General features: G+C 37.8%; 1 protein-coding gene across 9 annotated transcripts in view; it reads right to left on the bottom strand.

Moving 5' to 3' along the window:
- Positions 1-3596: 3596 nt before the first annotated feature.
- MAK (male germ cell associated kinase) overlaps positions 3597-16115 on the bottom strand; it is a 64896-nt gene continuing 52377 nt past the window's right edge. For 5 of the 9 annotated variants that reach the window (XM_046641312.1, XM_046641317.1, XM_046641314.1 and 2 more), the window contains 4 exons: positions 13456-13587; positions 9080-9199; positions 7657-7686; positions 3597-5134 (listed from right to left, as the gene is read on the bottom strand). In XM_046641312.1, the coding sequence (XP_046497268.1) occupies positions 4980-5134; positions 7657-7686; positions 9080-9199; positions 13456-13587 (437 nt within the window). In that variant the 3' untranslated portion in view covers positions 3597-4979. The remainder of the gene's footprint in view (positions 5135-7656; positions 7687-9079; positions 9200-13455; positions 13588-16115) is intronic. The other 4 variants (XM_046641316.1, XM_046641318.1, XM_046641319.1 and 1 more) reach the window with 2 other exon arrangements.

Genomic DNA, 16115 nt, shown 5'->3' with positions numbered 1-16115 from the left:
TTCCTAGTTTTTTGGTTTTTTTTTTTAGAACTTCCTTACTTTCTGGCACTGTAAGATGCTCCACGCTCATCTTGTATATTTCATGTCCCAATACTGGAATCAGCCATTTCTCCAAGGAGCCCTGTTTCCTTTTATTGGATGGTGGTATTAGAAGCCAAGATGTGGGTACTAGGTAATGCTTGTTGCTAGTGGGGTGAAATCTTTTATTTCATTATTTTCATATTTTATTTCACTGTATTGATATTCTTTTATCTTTAATTCCTTTTTACTTTTTAAGTTGTTAGTCTTTTTTTTAGTTTCTTAAGCTAAATGCTCAAATTCAGCATATTTTCAGTGCTTGTTTTTTTCATAAATACTTTGGGTATAATTTTTTCTCTGAGATCTGTTTTTTCTGAGTTTTACAGGTTTTAATACAGCAGTCTATCATTCTCCATTTCTAAAAGTGTATATTTCTTTGTTTTTATTTTTCCTTTTTGACTTAAGTGTTTAGAACAATATTTTAAATTTTTTAAGTGGATAGGTTTTGCAGGCATACTTTTTTATTGTTATATTCTACTTTTATTACACTGCAAAGAAGTTGCTTACATATTTCTACATTTGAAAATTTGAGGTTTTCTTTCTGGCCTAATATAAGGTCAATTTTTGTGCATGTTACATGTATTTGAGAAGAATGTGTATTTTTCCTTACTGGTCAAAGTTCTATATGGTATATACATTAGATAAACTTTGTTTACTGTGGTATTCGTATACTCAGTTACTTATTTTTCGCCCCTAGATCTGTTTTCTGAGAAAAACCTTGCATTCTGTGGTCATATCAGTTTCTTCTTGTATTTATGTCTTTGCTTCATATATTTATGTTGTTTTAACATTTTATTTTAAAAATTTTCAAATCTACAGAAAAGGTTCAGTAATACTTAGTTTCACCAATTGTTAACATTACGCACTCTCCCTACCCCCCCATATTCTCACACACACACACACACACACACACACACACACACGTGAACATAGATGTAAAAATCCTCCACAAGATATTATCAAATCAAATCTAACAATACATGAAAAGAATTATACCTCGACCAAGTGGAATTTATTCCAGGTATACAAAGCTAGTTCAGCATTTGAAAATCAATGTAACCCATTACATCAATAGGCTAAAGAACAAAAATCATATGATCAATGATTATAACAATAGATACAGAAAAAGCATTTGACAAAATCTAACATTCATAATAAAAACTTTCAGCAAATTAGGAATAGAAAGGAACTTCCTTAGCTTGATAAAGAATATCTACAGATAACCTACAGCTAACATGATAAATAATGGGGAGAAACTAGATGTTTTCCTGCTAAGATCAGGAACGAAACAAGGATGTTCATTCTCACCACTTCTATTCAACATTGTACTGAAAGTCCTAGCTAGTGCAATAATTCAAGAAAAGGAAAAAAGGTATACTGATTAGGAAGGAAGAAATAAAACTGTTTTTGTATGCAGGTGACATGATTGTTTATGTAGAATATTTCAAAGAATCAACAAACTCCTGTATTTAATAAGTCATAACAGGTATTAGGATACAAAGTAAGTCATTTGCTTTCTTATATATGAGCAATGAACAATTGAAATTTGAAATTAAAAATACCATTTACTTTAGCACTAAGAAAGGAGAAATAGGTATAAATCTAACAAAAAATGCCTGAGATCTATCTGGAGAAAACTACAAAACAATGATAAAATAAGTTAAAGATGATGTAATTAAATGGAGAGAGTCCATGTTCCTGGATAGGAAGAGTCAGTATTGTCAAGAATCAGTTCTTCCAAACTTGATCTAGATTCAACATAATCCCAATCAAAATCCCAGTAAGTTACTTTGTGAATATTTGCAAATTTATTCTGGAGTTTATATGGAGAGGTAAAAGACCCAAAATAGCAAACAGTATTAAAAGAGAGAAACAAAGTTGGACGACTGGCATTACCTGACTTCAAAACGTTTATAAAGCTATAGTAATCAAGACATTGTGGTGTTGGTGAAAAAACAGACACACAGATCAATGGAACAGAATAGAGAGTCCAGAAATAGACCCACACAAATATAGTCAACTGATCTTTGACAGAGTAGCAAAGGAAATTCAATGGTGAAAGGAGAGTCTTTTCAACAGATGATGCTGGAACAACATAAACATGAAAAAATAAAGAGAAATGAATCTAGATACAAACCGTACAACTTTCACAAAAATTAGCTCAAAATGGATCATAGATCTAAATGTAAAATGCAAAACTATAAAACAACTAGAAGATAACAGGAGAAAATCATAAGTGACCTTGGGTTTGGTGATGACTTTTTAGATACAATACCAAGAATATGATCTGTTAGAGAAAAATTGATAAGTTGGACTTCATTAAAATTAAAAACTTTTGCTCTGTGAAAGACACTGTTAAGAGAATGAAAAGACAAGTCACAGACTGGGAGGAAATACTTGCAAAAGACATATCTGAGAAAAATCTGTTATCCAGAATATACAAAGAACTTAAAACAACAATAAGAAAATGAACAATCTAATTTAAAAATGGGCAAAAGATCTGAACAGTTCACCAAAAGATACATACAAATGGAAAATAAGCATATGAAAAGATGCTCCACATCATATGTCATTAGGGAACTGTAAATTAAAACAAGATACCACTACACACACTAGAATGGCCAAAATCCAAAACACTGACAACACCGAATGCTGGCCTGGATGTGGAGCAACGGGAACTCTAATTCATTGCTGGTGGGAATGCAACTGTCTTTTAGAAGACAGTTTGGCGCTTTCTAACAAAATGAAACACTCCTACCATATGATCCAGTGATTATGCTCCTTGGAATTGACCCAAATGAGGTGAAAACTGATGTCCACACAAAAACATGCACATGAATGTTTATAGCAGCTTTATTCAGAATTGCCCAAACTTGGAAACAATGAAGATGTTCTTCAATGAGTGAATGGATAAATAAACTGTGGTACATGTAGACAGTGGAATATTATTCAGTGATAAACAGAAATGAGATATCAAGCCAAGAAAAGACACGGAGGAACGTTAAATGCTAAGTGAAAGAAGCCAAGCTGAAAAGGCTACATACTGCATGATTCCAACTCTATGACATTCTGGAAAAGGAGAAACTATGGAGACAATGAAAAGATCAGTGGTTGCCAGAGGATTTGGTGGGGGGGGGGGGGGTTAAAGGGGTAGAGCACAGGGGACTTTTAGGGCAGTGAAACTGTTCTGTATGATACTGTAATGGTGGATACATGTCATTAGACATTTTGTCAAAACCTATAATGTACAACAGAGAGTGAACCCTAATGTAAACTATGGACTTTAGCTAATAATAATGTATCAATATTGGCTCATCAGTTAGAACAAATGTCCCGCACTAATGCAAGATGTTAATAATAGGGAAATTCAGGTGGAGGAGATGAGGGAGTGTATGGAAACTCTGTACTTTCCAATCAATTTTCCCGTAAACTTAAGACCACAAAAAATGACTAATGAAAACAACAAACAGACCTCAGATTATAAGTATAAAGTTTAAAATGTAAAGAAAACACACTAGTTAACCAGATAAATTTTAATGTCTATTCAGAGTTGAAAAGTTTGCTGGCAACACAAAAGAATTTTTTAGCTTTGAGACATTAATTAAAACTGTACAAATACATATCACCATTACCAACATAAATTACTCTTTACATTTTAACATTTTTCAACACGGTGAGCTGAATTTCTGTACAAAAATACCATATTATTATTATTTTATAATGTGCCTTTGGATAATGTCCACAAGATGATACCAATTACATTAGCATTTGTTACAAAGTCATAAAACACATAAAAATATCTGCAGTTGATAACATTATTATTCTTTAATAAGAATATACAGTACTAATGTCTGGTCTATAAAATGGCAGGTTTAAATAGAATAGTCCTAAGTTCAAAATGTCTATTTTAAATACCAATTTAGAAATAAAAATAAGAAAAAAAAAGTAGTAAGTGAAGTCATTGCTATAGCAACTAAGTACATTTACTCTTCTGAGTAAATGTGAAGGTCAGAGCTGAGTCAGTGGCCTGCAGCAGCAACAGTTTGCTTTGGGGAACCAGCTGGCATACCTCATCTTTATGTCTGGTAGGAATAAGGAACAGCGTATCTTGAAAGCCTGGTGAACACACATCACAGTTTCAAGAACTTCCTTAATGGTGTGAAGATGAGAGAACCCTGAGAGTCATCAAGCCATTGGGTTTGATAGTCACCATGAATTCTTAGCAGTTGTATTGGTCAAAATCAAACAACAGACTCTTTCTCCACTAAAATCAGATGGCATAATTTTGAAATCTCTACGTTACAGACAAATTTATTTCCAAGAAAGATATCCTGCTCAAGATTGGAATTACCACTGTTTTCATAATTACAAAGTAGAAAAATGATAAATTACCATCCTTCTGCCATTGCCAAAGTGGTAGAGTAGAGCCTTAGCCAAATAAGAACCGTAACTGACAGCCCACAGAGGTCTACCTAATTGCAATAAAAAACCAAAACAACCCTGAGGCCAATCAATGAAATATTAAATAGTTTAGGCAAATATACAACAAATGAAAACTAAAGCACTCTAAACACTTACTTTCTGGGGGCATTTCTTCAAAAGCTTATCATACTAAGTATTTATTAATTTGTAGATCAAATACTTGATACTTTGGCAAATAGTTTATTCAATACTTTATAAAGTCCTACCCATATATCAGCACTGTGGGCAACGATGCTAAGAGAATGCATTTCATTTCTAGGAGAGAAATAAAATAGGAGATGATTTTTGCTCTTCAGAGTACCCACTATCACATATTTCTTCCAGAACTCAGTAGAAATAGACATCTGTAGACATTTCCCAGGGTCAGGGGACTTGCAGGGGCTCTGTGGAGCAATGCTGTGGGGCTTCACACCGGACTCCTACCGGTGGCCTCCGTACTTGGCTACCCAGTCTGTCCTCCCATGCACTGAGTGAATGGGCTGTGCGCGGTTCATAATATTTAGATTCTTGGCTGTAGGATTGTAAGTAGGTCCTGAAAACTGCCCCCGACCAGCTTTTGTGTTCCATGTGTATTCTGAAAGAAATCAAAATCAGAAATTAGAATTTTAATAAGTTGATTAACAAATTCAAAATAAAGCGATCCATCCTCTCATTTTATGGGGAACTTTTGAATTTGTCTTTAAAAGATTAACTCAGTGGTCTCTAAGGGTTTTTTTTTTTAATCTTAAAACCAAAAATTCTAGTGTATCATGTTGACACTAATTAGAATTTTCTAATTAGTAGCTTAAGAGCCAGCATTGCTGGTTTATAGTTCTGACACTGCTGCTGTTTCTTCTTTGGGTTCACTGAAATGCCTATCACATTTGGATAGGCAACAGCAACTAGGATGACTATGAATATTCTCAGTTCAAGTTCCATGGGCAAAACCCACAGTGTTAGTGACTGAAATCACACTGTGGTTACATCTAAACAGTATTCAGAGTATCGCTATAGACAATTTATTCAGAACTGTGAATCCTCTAAAGCTCTGGCTTCTTGGAGCTACACAGATGGGGTCCCATTATAGATTCATTTTAAACGTGGAAATGTGGTTTTTAGAGTCAAGAAGCTCCACTTTTTATTGGGAAAATGATGGGTGATAACAGAATCTCTTTAAAAGGTGACCCATTCCCAGGATCCCAAACCTTTCATCACAAGGGTTGTTTTTATTCATACATTTGGCTGGTTAAATATTTGTGAAAATTTTAATTTGTTAAACATTTGGTCTTGTCTGAACAAATTATAAGCTAAAATTGCTTAAACATCTCAAATGACAAAGCGGTAAATCATTTTAGAGAGAACGTTATCTTCTTCAATCCTTCCTTCACCCCCTCCTCACTTCAGATTGACAGCTAAGTATTGCAGGTATTCTCTCTGAGGAGGGATGTTTGATCTTTCCATTTGGTGTTTAAATATCTTTTCACACTGAGTGGTAGCTGTCATTCTTGGATTAAACTATGTGTCAATTTTGAAATGAGTCTGACCATTTTGCACACTTAACACTAGCTAGACCATATTTACTTGCATGAGTTTTCTTGTTTTTTTCTTACACTTTCACTGTAAAACTGGGAGTGTAGGGGGAAATTACTGGGAGCATGTGGGTCCAGATGTGCTGCTACCTTCAGCGTAAAGGGAAACAAAGCATGAAGGGAGGAACCGCCTGGTGACAGTCACCCCCACTGCTACGTAGTTTGGCTGCGGCAGAGAGGCCTAGAGCTCTCCCCCTTGGTGGTTTGACAGGTCATAAAATTCTCAAAGGCAAAGCCAATAAAAAGCTACCTAACAAAGGCAGGGATAAAGTGTCTCGAAGGGCCAGTTAACCCCTAACTGTTAAGGAACAGTTAAGGAAAAATGAGTTAAACAGTTAACCACCGTTCTCCAGGAATGGCCTTTAGTTATAACCTATTGGAATACAGACAGGCCTCAGTGTGTTAAATTAGCGAGCTCACACATGAGGTCCACAGGTCAAAATGGCATCATGGACAGAGGAGAGAGCATGTGAGGGGATGGGAGTGGAGGGAGCAGGGCGGAAGAGGCAGTAGGCCCTGGTGATTCAGAGAAGGGCAGAGGAAACACAGTCTTAAAACTAACAACAGGTGAGGCTTTTGGGTGAGAAGTGAGGAGTTTGGCGAGGAACAAACAGAGAAGCTTTTTTTCCAGGTCATGACACAGCCTAAGTCAAGTCCTAAAAGCATTTGAAGGAAACTGTGTCCAGGCCAATATTTGTCAAGCCTTCTTTGAAGAGGGAATCATTTTCCCAAGAAGGCAGTAGTGTTGACTTTTAGGATTCCTTTCTGAGAAATAACACAGTTTTAGGACTCAGGCACCCTTCACGAAGAACTTAGTAGCTGACAAAGGAGCTGAGATCTCATGGCAGGGCAAGAAATGCTTTTGTTCCTTAGCCGGACCATGACCCCGCCTTACCACTCGCGAGAGCAGAGCCATCAGCCCTGTAATGCTTGCTGTGCATTTATTTTAAAAACTGCATGTGTCCTGTCGAGGGCATTTAACTTTTTGTAGAAAGTGTTTGCTAAAGGAAAGGTGTTTGCCTGTAGTTAAGAATTTAATCACTGCCACCACTACATAATTTTTAGCAAGACACAAAACGTCTGTAAAATGGAGATCATAATAGTACCTTCTGTCATAGAGCCATTGGAAGGATTATGTGAGTGAATGTATGCAGAGCTCCTAGACCAGGGCCCTGGATTTCTCAAGAGCAGCTGTGTGGGAAGAAGTCACTCCGCAGAGTCCTTGTTACTGTCCAAGCAGGGGATGAGGAGGCACTGGGAAGTCTGGGGATGAGGGATTACATGGGGAGGAAAGTTAATCTGATTTTTCTTCTCAAAACTTGAGGATGAGGAAGAAGAGCAGAGAGGGAGACTATGAGAGAAGGGGAAAGAGTTGAGTAAATACGGTAATGACCTGGTTTTATTTTCTTGTGGGAAACTGTCACACAACTGGGAGGACTGGAGGACACATCTCTTACAGAACAGTGTTTTCCTAAGGATTGGCAGTGGCCACTTGAGAATGATTAATGTGTACTTCTTTTTTTTTTACCTTTTCTCCTAGCTCCACCTGTAGGAAAATCTGATAAGCAGAGTAAATGGAGAGACGAAAAGTTATGAAAAAGCATTTACTTAAGAAAATGAAAACAGGAATATGCATAATCTGACAGAATAATTACTATATAAAGGCCTTCAATAACTTACAAAAATATGTTTAAAAATACCCACTTTCACTTTCTAAGAGCAGGTACTCAGATAAAATAATTTGAAACATGATTTTCTGCTTTTATGTTAAAAATTGCTACTAAGCCATGGCTAATCAGTCATTGTAAGGCTGGCTTAAAATATTTGAGGCTTCATAAAAATGATTGCTGTATATAAAATGTTTATTAACATATTTTGTTTCAGCAGAGAGATAAAGGAATTCTTTTCACAGATAGGTAACTCAGTTTGAGTACTGAGTACTTAAATTGAGTACTGTTTAAGCAGTTTTACTGTGGTAAGAAATAAAAAATGACTGGAGGCCAGTGCTTTTTACAATTTTAGCTCGAACAGTGTGAACTTCAAAGCCTGGCAACTCTAATCAGGAGTTTTAATATAAGATCCTGGTAGGATAGCCTGTGAGAATACTTTCGGAGTCAACTTTTAGATTAAACTAGAACTGGGTATCTTATCAAACTTCTGATTATCTGCCTTAATGTTTATTTTATGTGTTTTGATAAGGATATCAGATTAAAATAATTTAGAGAACATTCATATTCACAACTGGTCAGCTCGAGTACAGAATCATCACCCTCCATTTCAAGACCGTCAGTCTGGCTGTCTTATGCCATGTCACTGCAGAACAGGCGACCTAATTAGTCATAACATTGGAGGGTGGAGGAATAAACCCTTTCCCCACCTGAAACTATTGCAAAGCAAAAGCCAGTGAAACTTCTGCCATAGTTAGTTCTATCCTCTAAAATGGAAGCAGAGAGGAACCGCCTGTGAACTGATAGATAACGGTGTCTCAGCGTTGATTAAGGTTTCACTCTGTGCCAGGAACTGGGCGGGAAGCTCTGAAAAATGCATCTCCTCACAGCTCATTGTGTGGCACAGCTCACTGTGGCATTAGACCGCGTTTCTATCCCAGCTCCAATGTACTAGCCGTGTGACCTTCGGGAAATTACTTAATGTCAGTTCCCTCAGCTGTAGAAGAGAGATCGACCTCACCAGGTCGTTGTGAGGTTTAAACGGCCCAATGCGTGTGTGTGGCAAGAGTAACCTCTTAATTAGAGGGAGCTCTTCTTAGAATTATTAGACTCTCAAACCTCATCTTTCTAAGAAGGACAGGACATTTTGCCAAAAACAATTAGAATTGTTGTTAATAAGCTGAGACTAATTTAAAAGTCTTCGCTTGGGAAAAGTGACTATAAACGTAAGAAAGCTCCTTTCTGATCAGAATTCTCAGAAACTGTGTCTAAAGTTGTTCTTACCTGAAGCTGTTGCACCAAGAGGTGCTAAGTGTATCCTCTGGCCGGCTGACCCCACTTCTTTTTTGAGAAAGGAAGGAATATATCCTGACTGATTGTAAGTAGCATAACTTCCAAGATTCCCTGGTGACGTATCACAAAGTTTCATAGTCAGAAGGTGAATACTTTAAAGCACCAGAGAGTAACTTTGAATACGACCCCTACTAATTCTGAAGTCTATTTTTTGAGCATCTACTATATTTCAGGCAGGGCACTCCAGTTCTGCAGATATACCTATTCAGTCCATATAACAACCCTCTTGCATGCATATGATTATCCACACCTCGTGGCTCTTAGAACTTGCCCAAGTTCTCACAGTCAGTGACCAAGCTAGAATCTGAACCTGAGGCCAAGTTCACCCGGAACACACCAGGTTTTCTATGACTCCAGTTCTTAATGTGAGAGTGTATTTCTTGCCAGGAAACCCCATCCCCGTGGGCTCTCTGTGCTCTGCTTCATTTTGTGAAATCTCTATAGTAAGTGTACCTCACAGGGTTGTTTTAGGGATTGAATGAGATATATGCAAAGAACTGAGCCTGGAGTCTGGTGTGCAGCAAAGTCAGCTGTCATCCTCCTCATCACTATTAGTGAATGATCAATCTGGGGCAGTACAGGGGTGGGTTGAAGGGGGGAATCCAAGGGCAGGAGACCCATCAGGAGGTCACTGCTATGGCTGAAATGGGAGATTATGAGGGTCTGAACTAAAGCATTCACAGAGGGGATGGAGAAAAAAGGAACTGAGTGGATGTGCGGGGGCGGGGTAGGGAAAGAGGAATATAACCCCCTGAGTTTGTAGCTTAGGTGACTAAGAACAGCAATAGAGGAGGAGAATTTGGTTTGGGGGGAAAGACATGGTGCCCATGGGATGTTCGAGTTGTGGAGGTCGAGCAGGCCTGGAGATTGAGAATTATCAGGATGTGGCGGGTACGGAGCTATGGGCGTGGAGGAGCCAGCTCACAGGGATCGCGGGGATGTACAAAGACCCAGACTAGAACCCCAGGGAACACCAGCATGAGGGGAAAGGAAAGGAAAGGACTCTATGGAGGAGAGAGAATAGAGAGGTAGATGGTATGAAGAGCAGGGTCTGAAAATGCAAGAGAATACAGCATGCGAAGAAAGAAGGAACAACAAATGAGGCAGACAGGTCTGGTGGGATGAGCAATGCCCACTGGACTTGGCCACCAGGACAACGCCAGGACCTAGCAGGAGCTGTTTCAGTGGCCTGAGGCAAGCAGAGGACAACCTACAGTGAATTGAGAAGCAAACTGGAAATAAGGAAAAATGAATACAACTTCTCTTTCAAGGATGCCAGAACGGAGACAAGTCTGTCAGTGAGAAGGTGTAACAGGGCTCTGGTCAACCTGGTGGTTTCAAAGAACTGTTCATTTGGCAGCTACAACTGAAGCATTTTTCACATGGTGTTACTTGTCACAAGTCTGGACTCTGAGCTCCTGGGTCCCTGATGTCTGTCACAGTACTGTGCACAGTAGGCTCTAAGTGTTTGCTCCTGAACCAACAAATGTCCAATGGAAATACTATTTATCAGACCCTGAAAGATTTGACAGAGTAAACACATGTTATCAGTTTATACAACTTTTAACACTACTGAATTTTGCCTAATTTGGCCTTTCCTTCCACCTCGAGTACTCATTCTAAATCAGGAATCAGCCCTTTACTTCAAAAGACTTTGGAAGAAGTTCAGGGCAGTGATCACATTCAGTAGCGGCTTCAGAACATCTCTCTTGCTCTCATCCTTATCATCAGAGCAAACACTTATTACATGCTTACTGTGTGGCAAAAATCCTAGGTGTGGTTATATAATAATATCTAGGTAAATATTATTTCCTCCATTTTATAGATAGAGAAACTCATGTAGGGAGCCTAAGTGATCTGTCCAAAATCACAAGGCTAGTAAGTGAGAGAGTGGGGCTATGTCAGACTCTAAAAGCCATGTGCTGAACAGTTACAGGATGCTTCTTCCTATTGGAAGAAGAAGTTGCTAAGGAAAAATGAACAGAAAATTGTCTTCTTAAATTATTTTGGCTTATCATTTGAAGTACCTTGTGAGCTGCAAATTGTTAGGTTGGAGCCAATAGTTGGCACTGTTTAAACCAGCGACAGCGAACCTCTAGGAAATCCACCATCTCTATGAACCTGGTCAACTTCTTTTAAATGATTGTTAATGCTTAAGAAATGAGTTTCAAGACTTTTTAAAAAGGTTTCCAGGAATACTGATGACAAAATTAGAGCATATTCTTTTAATTATCTTCAGTAGATTTGCTTGGTTTCTATGAATTGTCATAATTAATTTAAGAAGACGAGCGTAGAGCTTTTTGAGAGGAAATTAGTCTTAGAATCCCAACTACTGAAGAAAGAGGTTCTCGATGATGTGGAACACTTTTCTTTCTCTTAGTCCTGTTCTGACTCCTAAAATCAGGTGACCTTGGCCTTCATGGTAGCTTTTTATGACAAGATTTGGGGTAAATGTTGAGAAGAAAATCGGACAAGAGATTCAAAGAACAAGTTGTACTCATTGATAATGCCCAGAAATTACCTTGTGGGTCCTCTAATTTTTCTGGAAAACTTTCACTGCATGATAGTTTTTCAATTGGTTTAATTATGCTTTCTTCTAAAGAGAAGGCAGATGGAAAGAAAGAATGAATAATATGGAGAATGTTTTAGGAAAAGCAGAGGAAAATGGATGAGCTGATTAATGAAAAGACCCAGATAGAACCCTTAAAATGAGACAGTGTTCTCATGTGTGGTCACAGCTTTCATTTGGTGCTGATCATATATTCCCCTGGGATGCGGCTGGAGTGCTGTCATTTAAACTGCCTTGAACTGGTTGGTTCAGTGAATATTATTTTAAAATAACAGAATAAATAAGTAAATTACAGTGCTGCAGTGTTTGACAACCCAGCACTATTATATGGATAAGTTGAGTCTTCAAAGTGTCTGGAAAACTTGTAAAATGCCCAAAGTGTGTTGATATCACATCAGAAAACGGCAAGAGACTAGTCAATTGCTACAGAAGGATCCTCAAACTTTTTTGATGCAATACCACCTACATCTCTTAAAAAAAGAGAACTCTTTACCACTTTACATGCTTTAAGCTGTTATCTAATATTTTTCATATGTTTTACAGATCCAAAAGATGTAATTTCTGGCATATTGTAAATACAGACATTTAAAAATAAAGCTGTTACGTCTCTCCTTTAAATATAACCAATGGAATCTAAATACCATAGTGATTTTATTCCCACCAATATTGACTTAAGATATACATGAAGAAGTTCCTTTTTAACAGTTGGAAATTTCAAATTGATCTTTTTTCTCTCTAAAATTTTATTTTCATTCATATCTCAGCTCCCAAATTTTATCCAAATAAAATTCTAGGCTTAAAAGTCTTTAAATTGATCACTCAAAAATGTGTATAAATTGAAACCTGGAAAAAAATTTCTTGTAACCATAAGTATATTAAAATAATTTTTTCTGGATTAATTTAGTTATAATTACAATGACTCATTGTACATAATTAATCAAAAAAGATGACTATGATCATTTTGGTTACTAAACATGAAAAGCCAGGTGTTTTGGAAATGCATCTCTTAATGAGAAAGATGGGATTGTTTTCAAGTAGTTCATGTATCCACAAATGAATATTACTTACTGCTAAAATCAGACAGGATTCAGCATCAATTCTTTTTTATTTTTTCATTTTTGGAGATGGAAACATTGGGAAACCTCGTTAACGTAAAGACACAGTTGGTAATGAAAGATATTTTGCTACAGCTCTGCCACTATAGTCTTGGAACTGTATTCAAAGTTATAGACCAAAAATCATATAGTGATCTCATAAAAAATAATTTTTAATTATCTGTTAGCTAATAACTCAATTAGGTTCTCCTTCAATTTTCTGAAAGTTAAGAAGTGGAAACCACTTAACTTAAAAAGGATTTGTTTCCCACTCATCTGAGTTACTCCCTCAACACTGACACAACATATCAAACGATCCCTTTGCCTGGCACCCCAGATCCTTGTACACTTTGGGGATAGGAAACACACCATAGTAAACAGTGAGAAGTCGTCTTTTCTCTGGTAAAGCAGGAGAATAGAGACACCTTGCTCAGGCAGATCCATTTTAGGAAAGAATCCATATGGAAGTTGAGATCTGGCAAATGACTCCCTTAAAACTCTCTCTGCTCAAGGACCATTTGGAAAATCTTTGTGACCCCTAAAGGTATCTCGACCGGAAGAAGGCAGCTGCGATATATTTAAAAGTAGAAATCTGCAGAAGGAAGACAGTGTAAATGCATACTTTAAATGTATTCTTGCTTTACCTGCATTACTCCTTTTGAAGGCAAGTTCTGCCCCAATGGGTCCCAGTGACTTAGGAAATAACTGATTACTCCACGTATATGGACTTATATCCTTTCCACTGGCTACCAGGGACACATGCTTGGGATTGACACCTTTGAAGAACAAAACAGTCATTTCAGACGTGAGAGTGTGATCATGAACTTGAAGGAAACATATATTATGCATTCAAACCAAGACCAGAAATAACTTGGGAGAGGAGAATGGAAATAAATTTAGGTTACAGTGTAGCAAATACTTGCTTTTTGATAAACCTAGTATGATCCTAAGCCCTAAGCACAATAACCTGGAAACCTCACAGTATATTTTATAAACATAAGATACTTTCTATAATGCAAGTAATAATAAACATTAGACATTTGTTGCCAAATGTCTTGTAGAAATTGAGGAGGCACAAAAATTTTCTTCAGAAAGGTATTTCCACATCATTCACCTATGCTGAGTATGTCTCTGTGCCATACCTTGAGGAACACTTGTGTAGCCAGGGAAATGGACATGTGACCGAGAAATTTTTTAAGAAATTTGAAAACTTCCTGAAGTTGCTTTCTTTTTACTGATAATTAAATGGGATTCAACTTATGAGACACTAGAGACATCACACGGTCGAGGCCTCTGGGTCACACACGTAGTGTTTTCTGTGCTAGAAGAGGAAAGATCCCCACTGAGGACCACTGTTTCCATAGGAAGTTAGCAGCTGTTTCCAGGCACTACTAGCTTTTGCTTTTCACAAAGTGGACTCCTTAGCAAGGTTCCATATTTATGAGACATATAATAATATCCCTTGTTTTGAAGCCAGAAACGAGCCTCGTTTTTCTGTACCAAACCTCAAGGTCACCTGTCCTCAGTTCTTGAAGGAAACACTATCAGGTAAATAGTTTCCCCTTCTTAGAGGATATAGCTCCTTATGGATTTTAGTTTCTAATAAAACACCTACAAATAGAACTATAGTAAGCAATGACCTGACAATAAAGAAGATGCACTAGGTAGCAATTACTCATATTAAAAACATCTTTACAAAAACATTTTATGCAAAGAGGAAGTGCAAGGTAGGGAAAAAATTAAAAATCTCTTTAAATGAACTGTTTTCATAAATATAGTTCAACAAAGAAGGGACCCTGAATACTTAAATTATTTTGTTAATCCAGTTAGCCTTGTGACATCCCTAGTGTGTGTGTGCGTGCTTTTTTTTGCTGAAGAAGATTCACCCTGAGCCAACATCTGTGCCAATCTTCTTCTATTTTGTATGTGAGCTGCTGCCATAGCATGGCCACCAATGGGTGGTGGAGGTCTGAGCCTGGGAACCGAACCTGGGCTGCTGAAGCAGAGTGCACAGAACTTAACCACTAGGCCACGGGGCCGGCCCCCTAGTGTTTTTTTTAAGTAATTACATACACTGTTGAAGGTAATTGCTTTAATTCTTTGTCTTTTTAAAGATTCTAATTTTCTTGGAAATAGACACAATCTAGAATTTTAAATCATTTACATATTAGTTTACAAGCTTTTATTGGACACTTTCCATATACCAAACACTGTGTTAGATAGAAACAGAAATTAATATACTTTCATTCCTTGCCTCAAAGGAGATTAAAACGTCAGTAAGCAAAGATTTGTTGAGCACCTGCCCACATGCCAGGCAGTGTGTGTGGCACTGGAGAAAAAGCGGTGAACAAAACAGACCAGTTTCTACCCTTTTGGCTTTATAGTCCACTCTAATGATAAGAGAGACTTTAGTGATTATAAATAATTAGGTAAGTAGTTAGCCGTGTGCAATTTCTTTAGAAGAATTTGGTGCCAAGGGAGTAAATGACAGAAGCAACTAAGCCAGTCTTTCTTTAAAAAATGCAATTTTAAGCTACAATGTGACTCATGATTAGGACTCAATAGGGGGTGGGGAGGTGCATTCCTGGGAGATGCAACAGTGCCGGAAGCATTCCTGAGACGGGAAGGAACTCCAAGACATTCAGCATGGATGGAGCAAGAACAAGGCATGGTACACAATGAGGCTGGAGAGGGGGCTAGGGGTCAGATCACATAGGAATTTGTGAGTCATGTTAAGAAATTTAAAATGCAGTAGGACAGGCATGTATAGAAATGACACAAGCATTGAATATACAGATGGAAGGCAGGACAGTAGTGATAAATTGGACTCGAGAAGGATCCACAGATCAGGTTTCAAAGGTGCTGTGGAAAGAGCCGCTCTTCCTGCCAGCCTGGTGCATCAGTTCATGCTCCCGTGGTTCTGGGAGCAGGGAGGGAGACCAGAGGGCACCACTGAGAGGTCGTTAGCGCTCATTGCATACTCTGTTTGCAACTACCTTGCAATAATTAAGTACCTAAGGCTTACAGAGTTAGCTGACAGATGACTGCAGTTCCATTGTAAGTAACAGAAAACAGAATCTCAAAGTCTTGCTCCAGTATACAGCTGGGCAGTAGCAGGTCAACAACTGTGACTCTTGTGTCTGTCTCCCTGAAGGCCAGTGTCACAGATCTGCCAATCCTTGTAGTATAATGTCATGCTGCCCTGAAATTATATGGTACATTTCTAGAGCTCCCACGATCCTAAAGGTCGATGCTTAATAAGACCTTTTATGCTTGGTTTTATGGTATAAAAGAGGGCCCCCAA

This window comes from Equus quagga, chromosome 15, assembly GCF_021613505.1.
Source record: "Equus quagga isolate Etosha38 chromosome 15, UCLA_HA_Equagga_1.0, whole genome shotgun sequence".
Classification (NCBI taxonomy): domain Eukaryota; kingdom Metazoa; phylum Chordata; class Mammalia; order Perissodactyla; family Equidae; genus Equus; species Equus quagga.
This window is presented reverse-complemented; position numbering and strand designations above follow the sequence as displayed.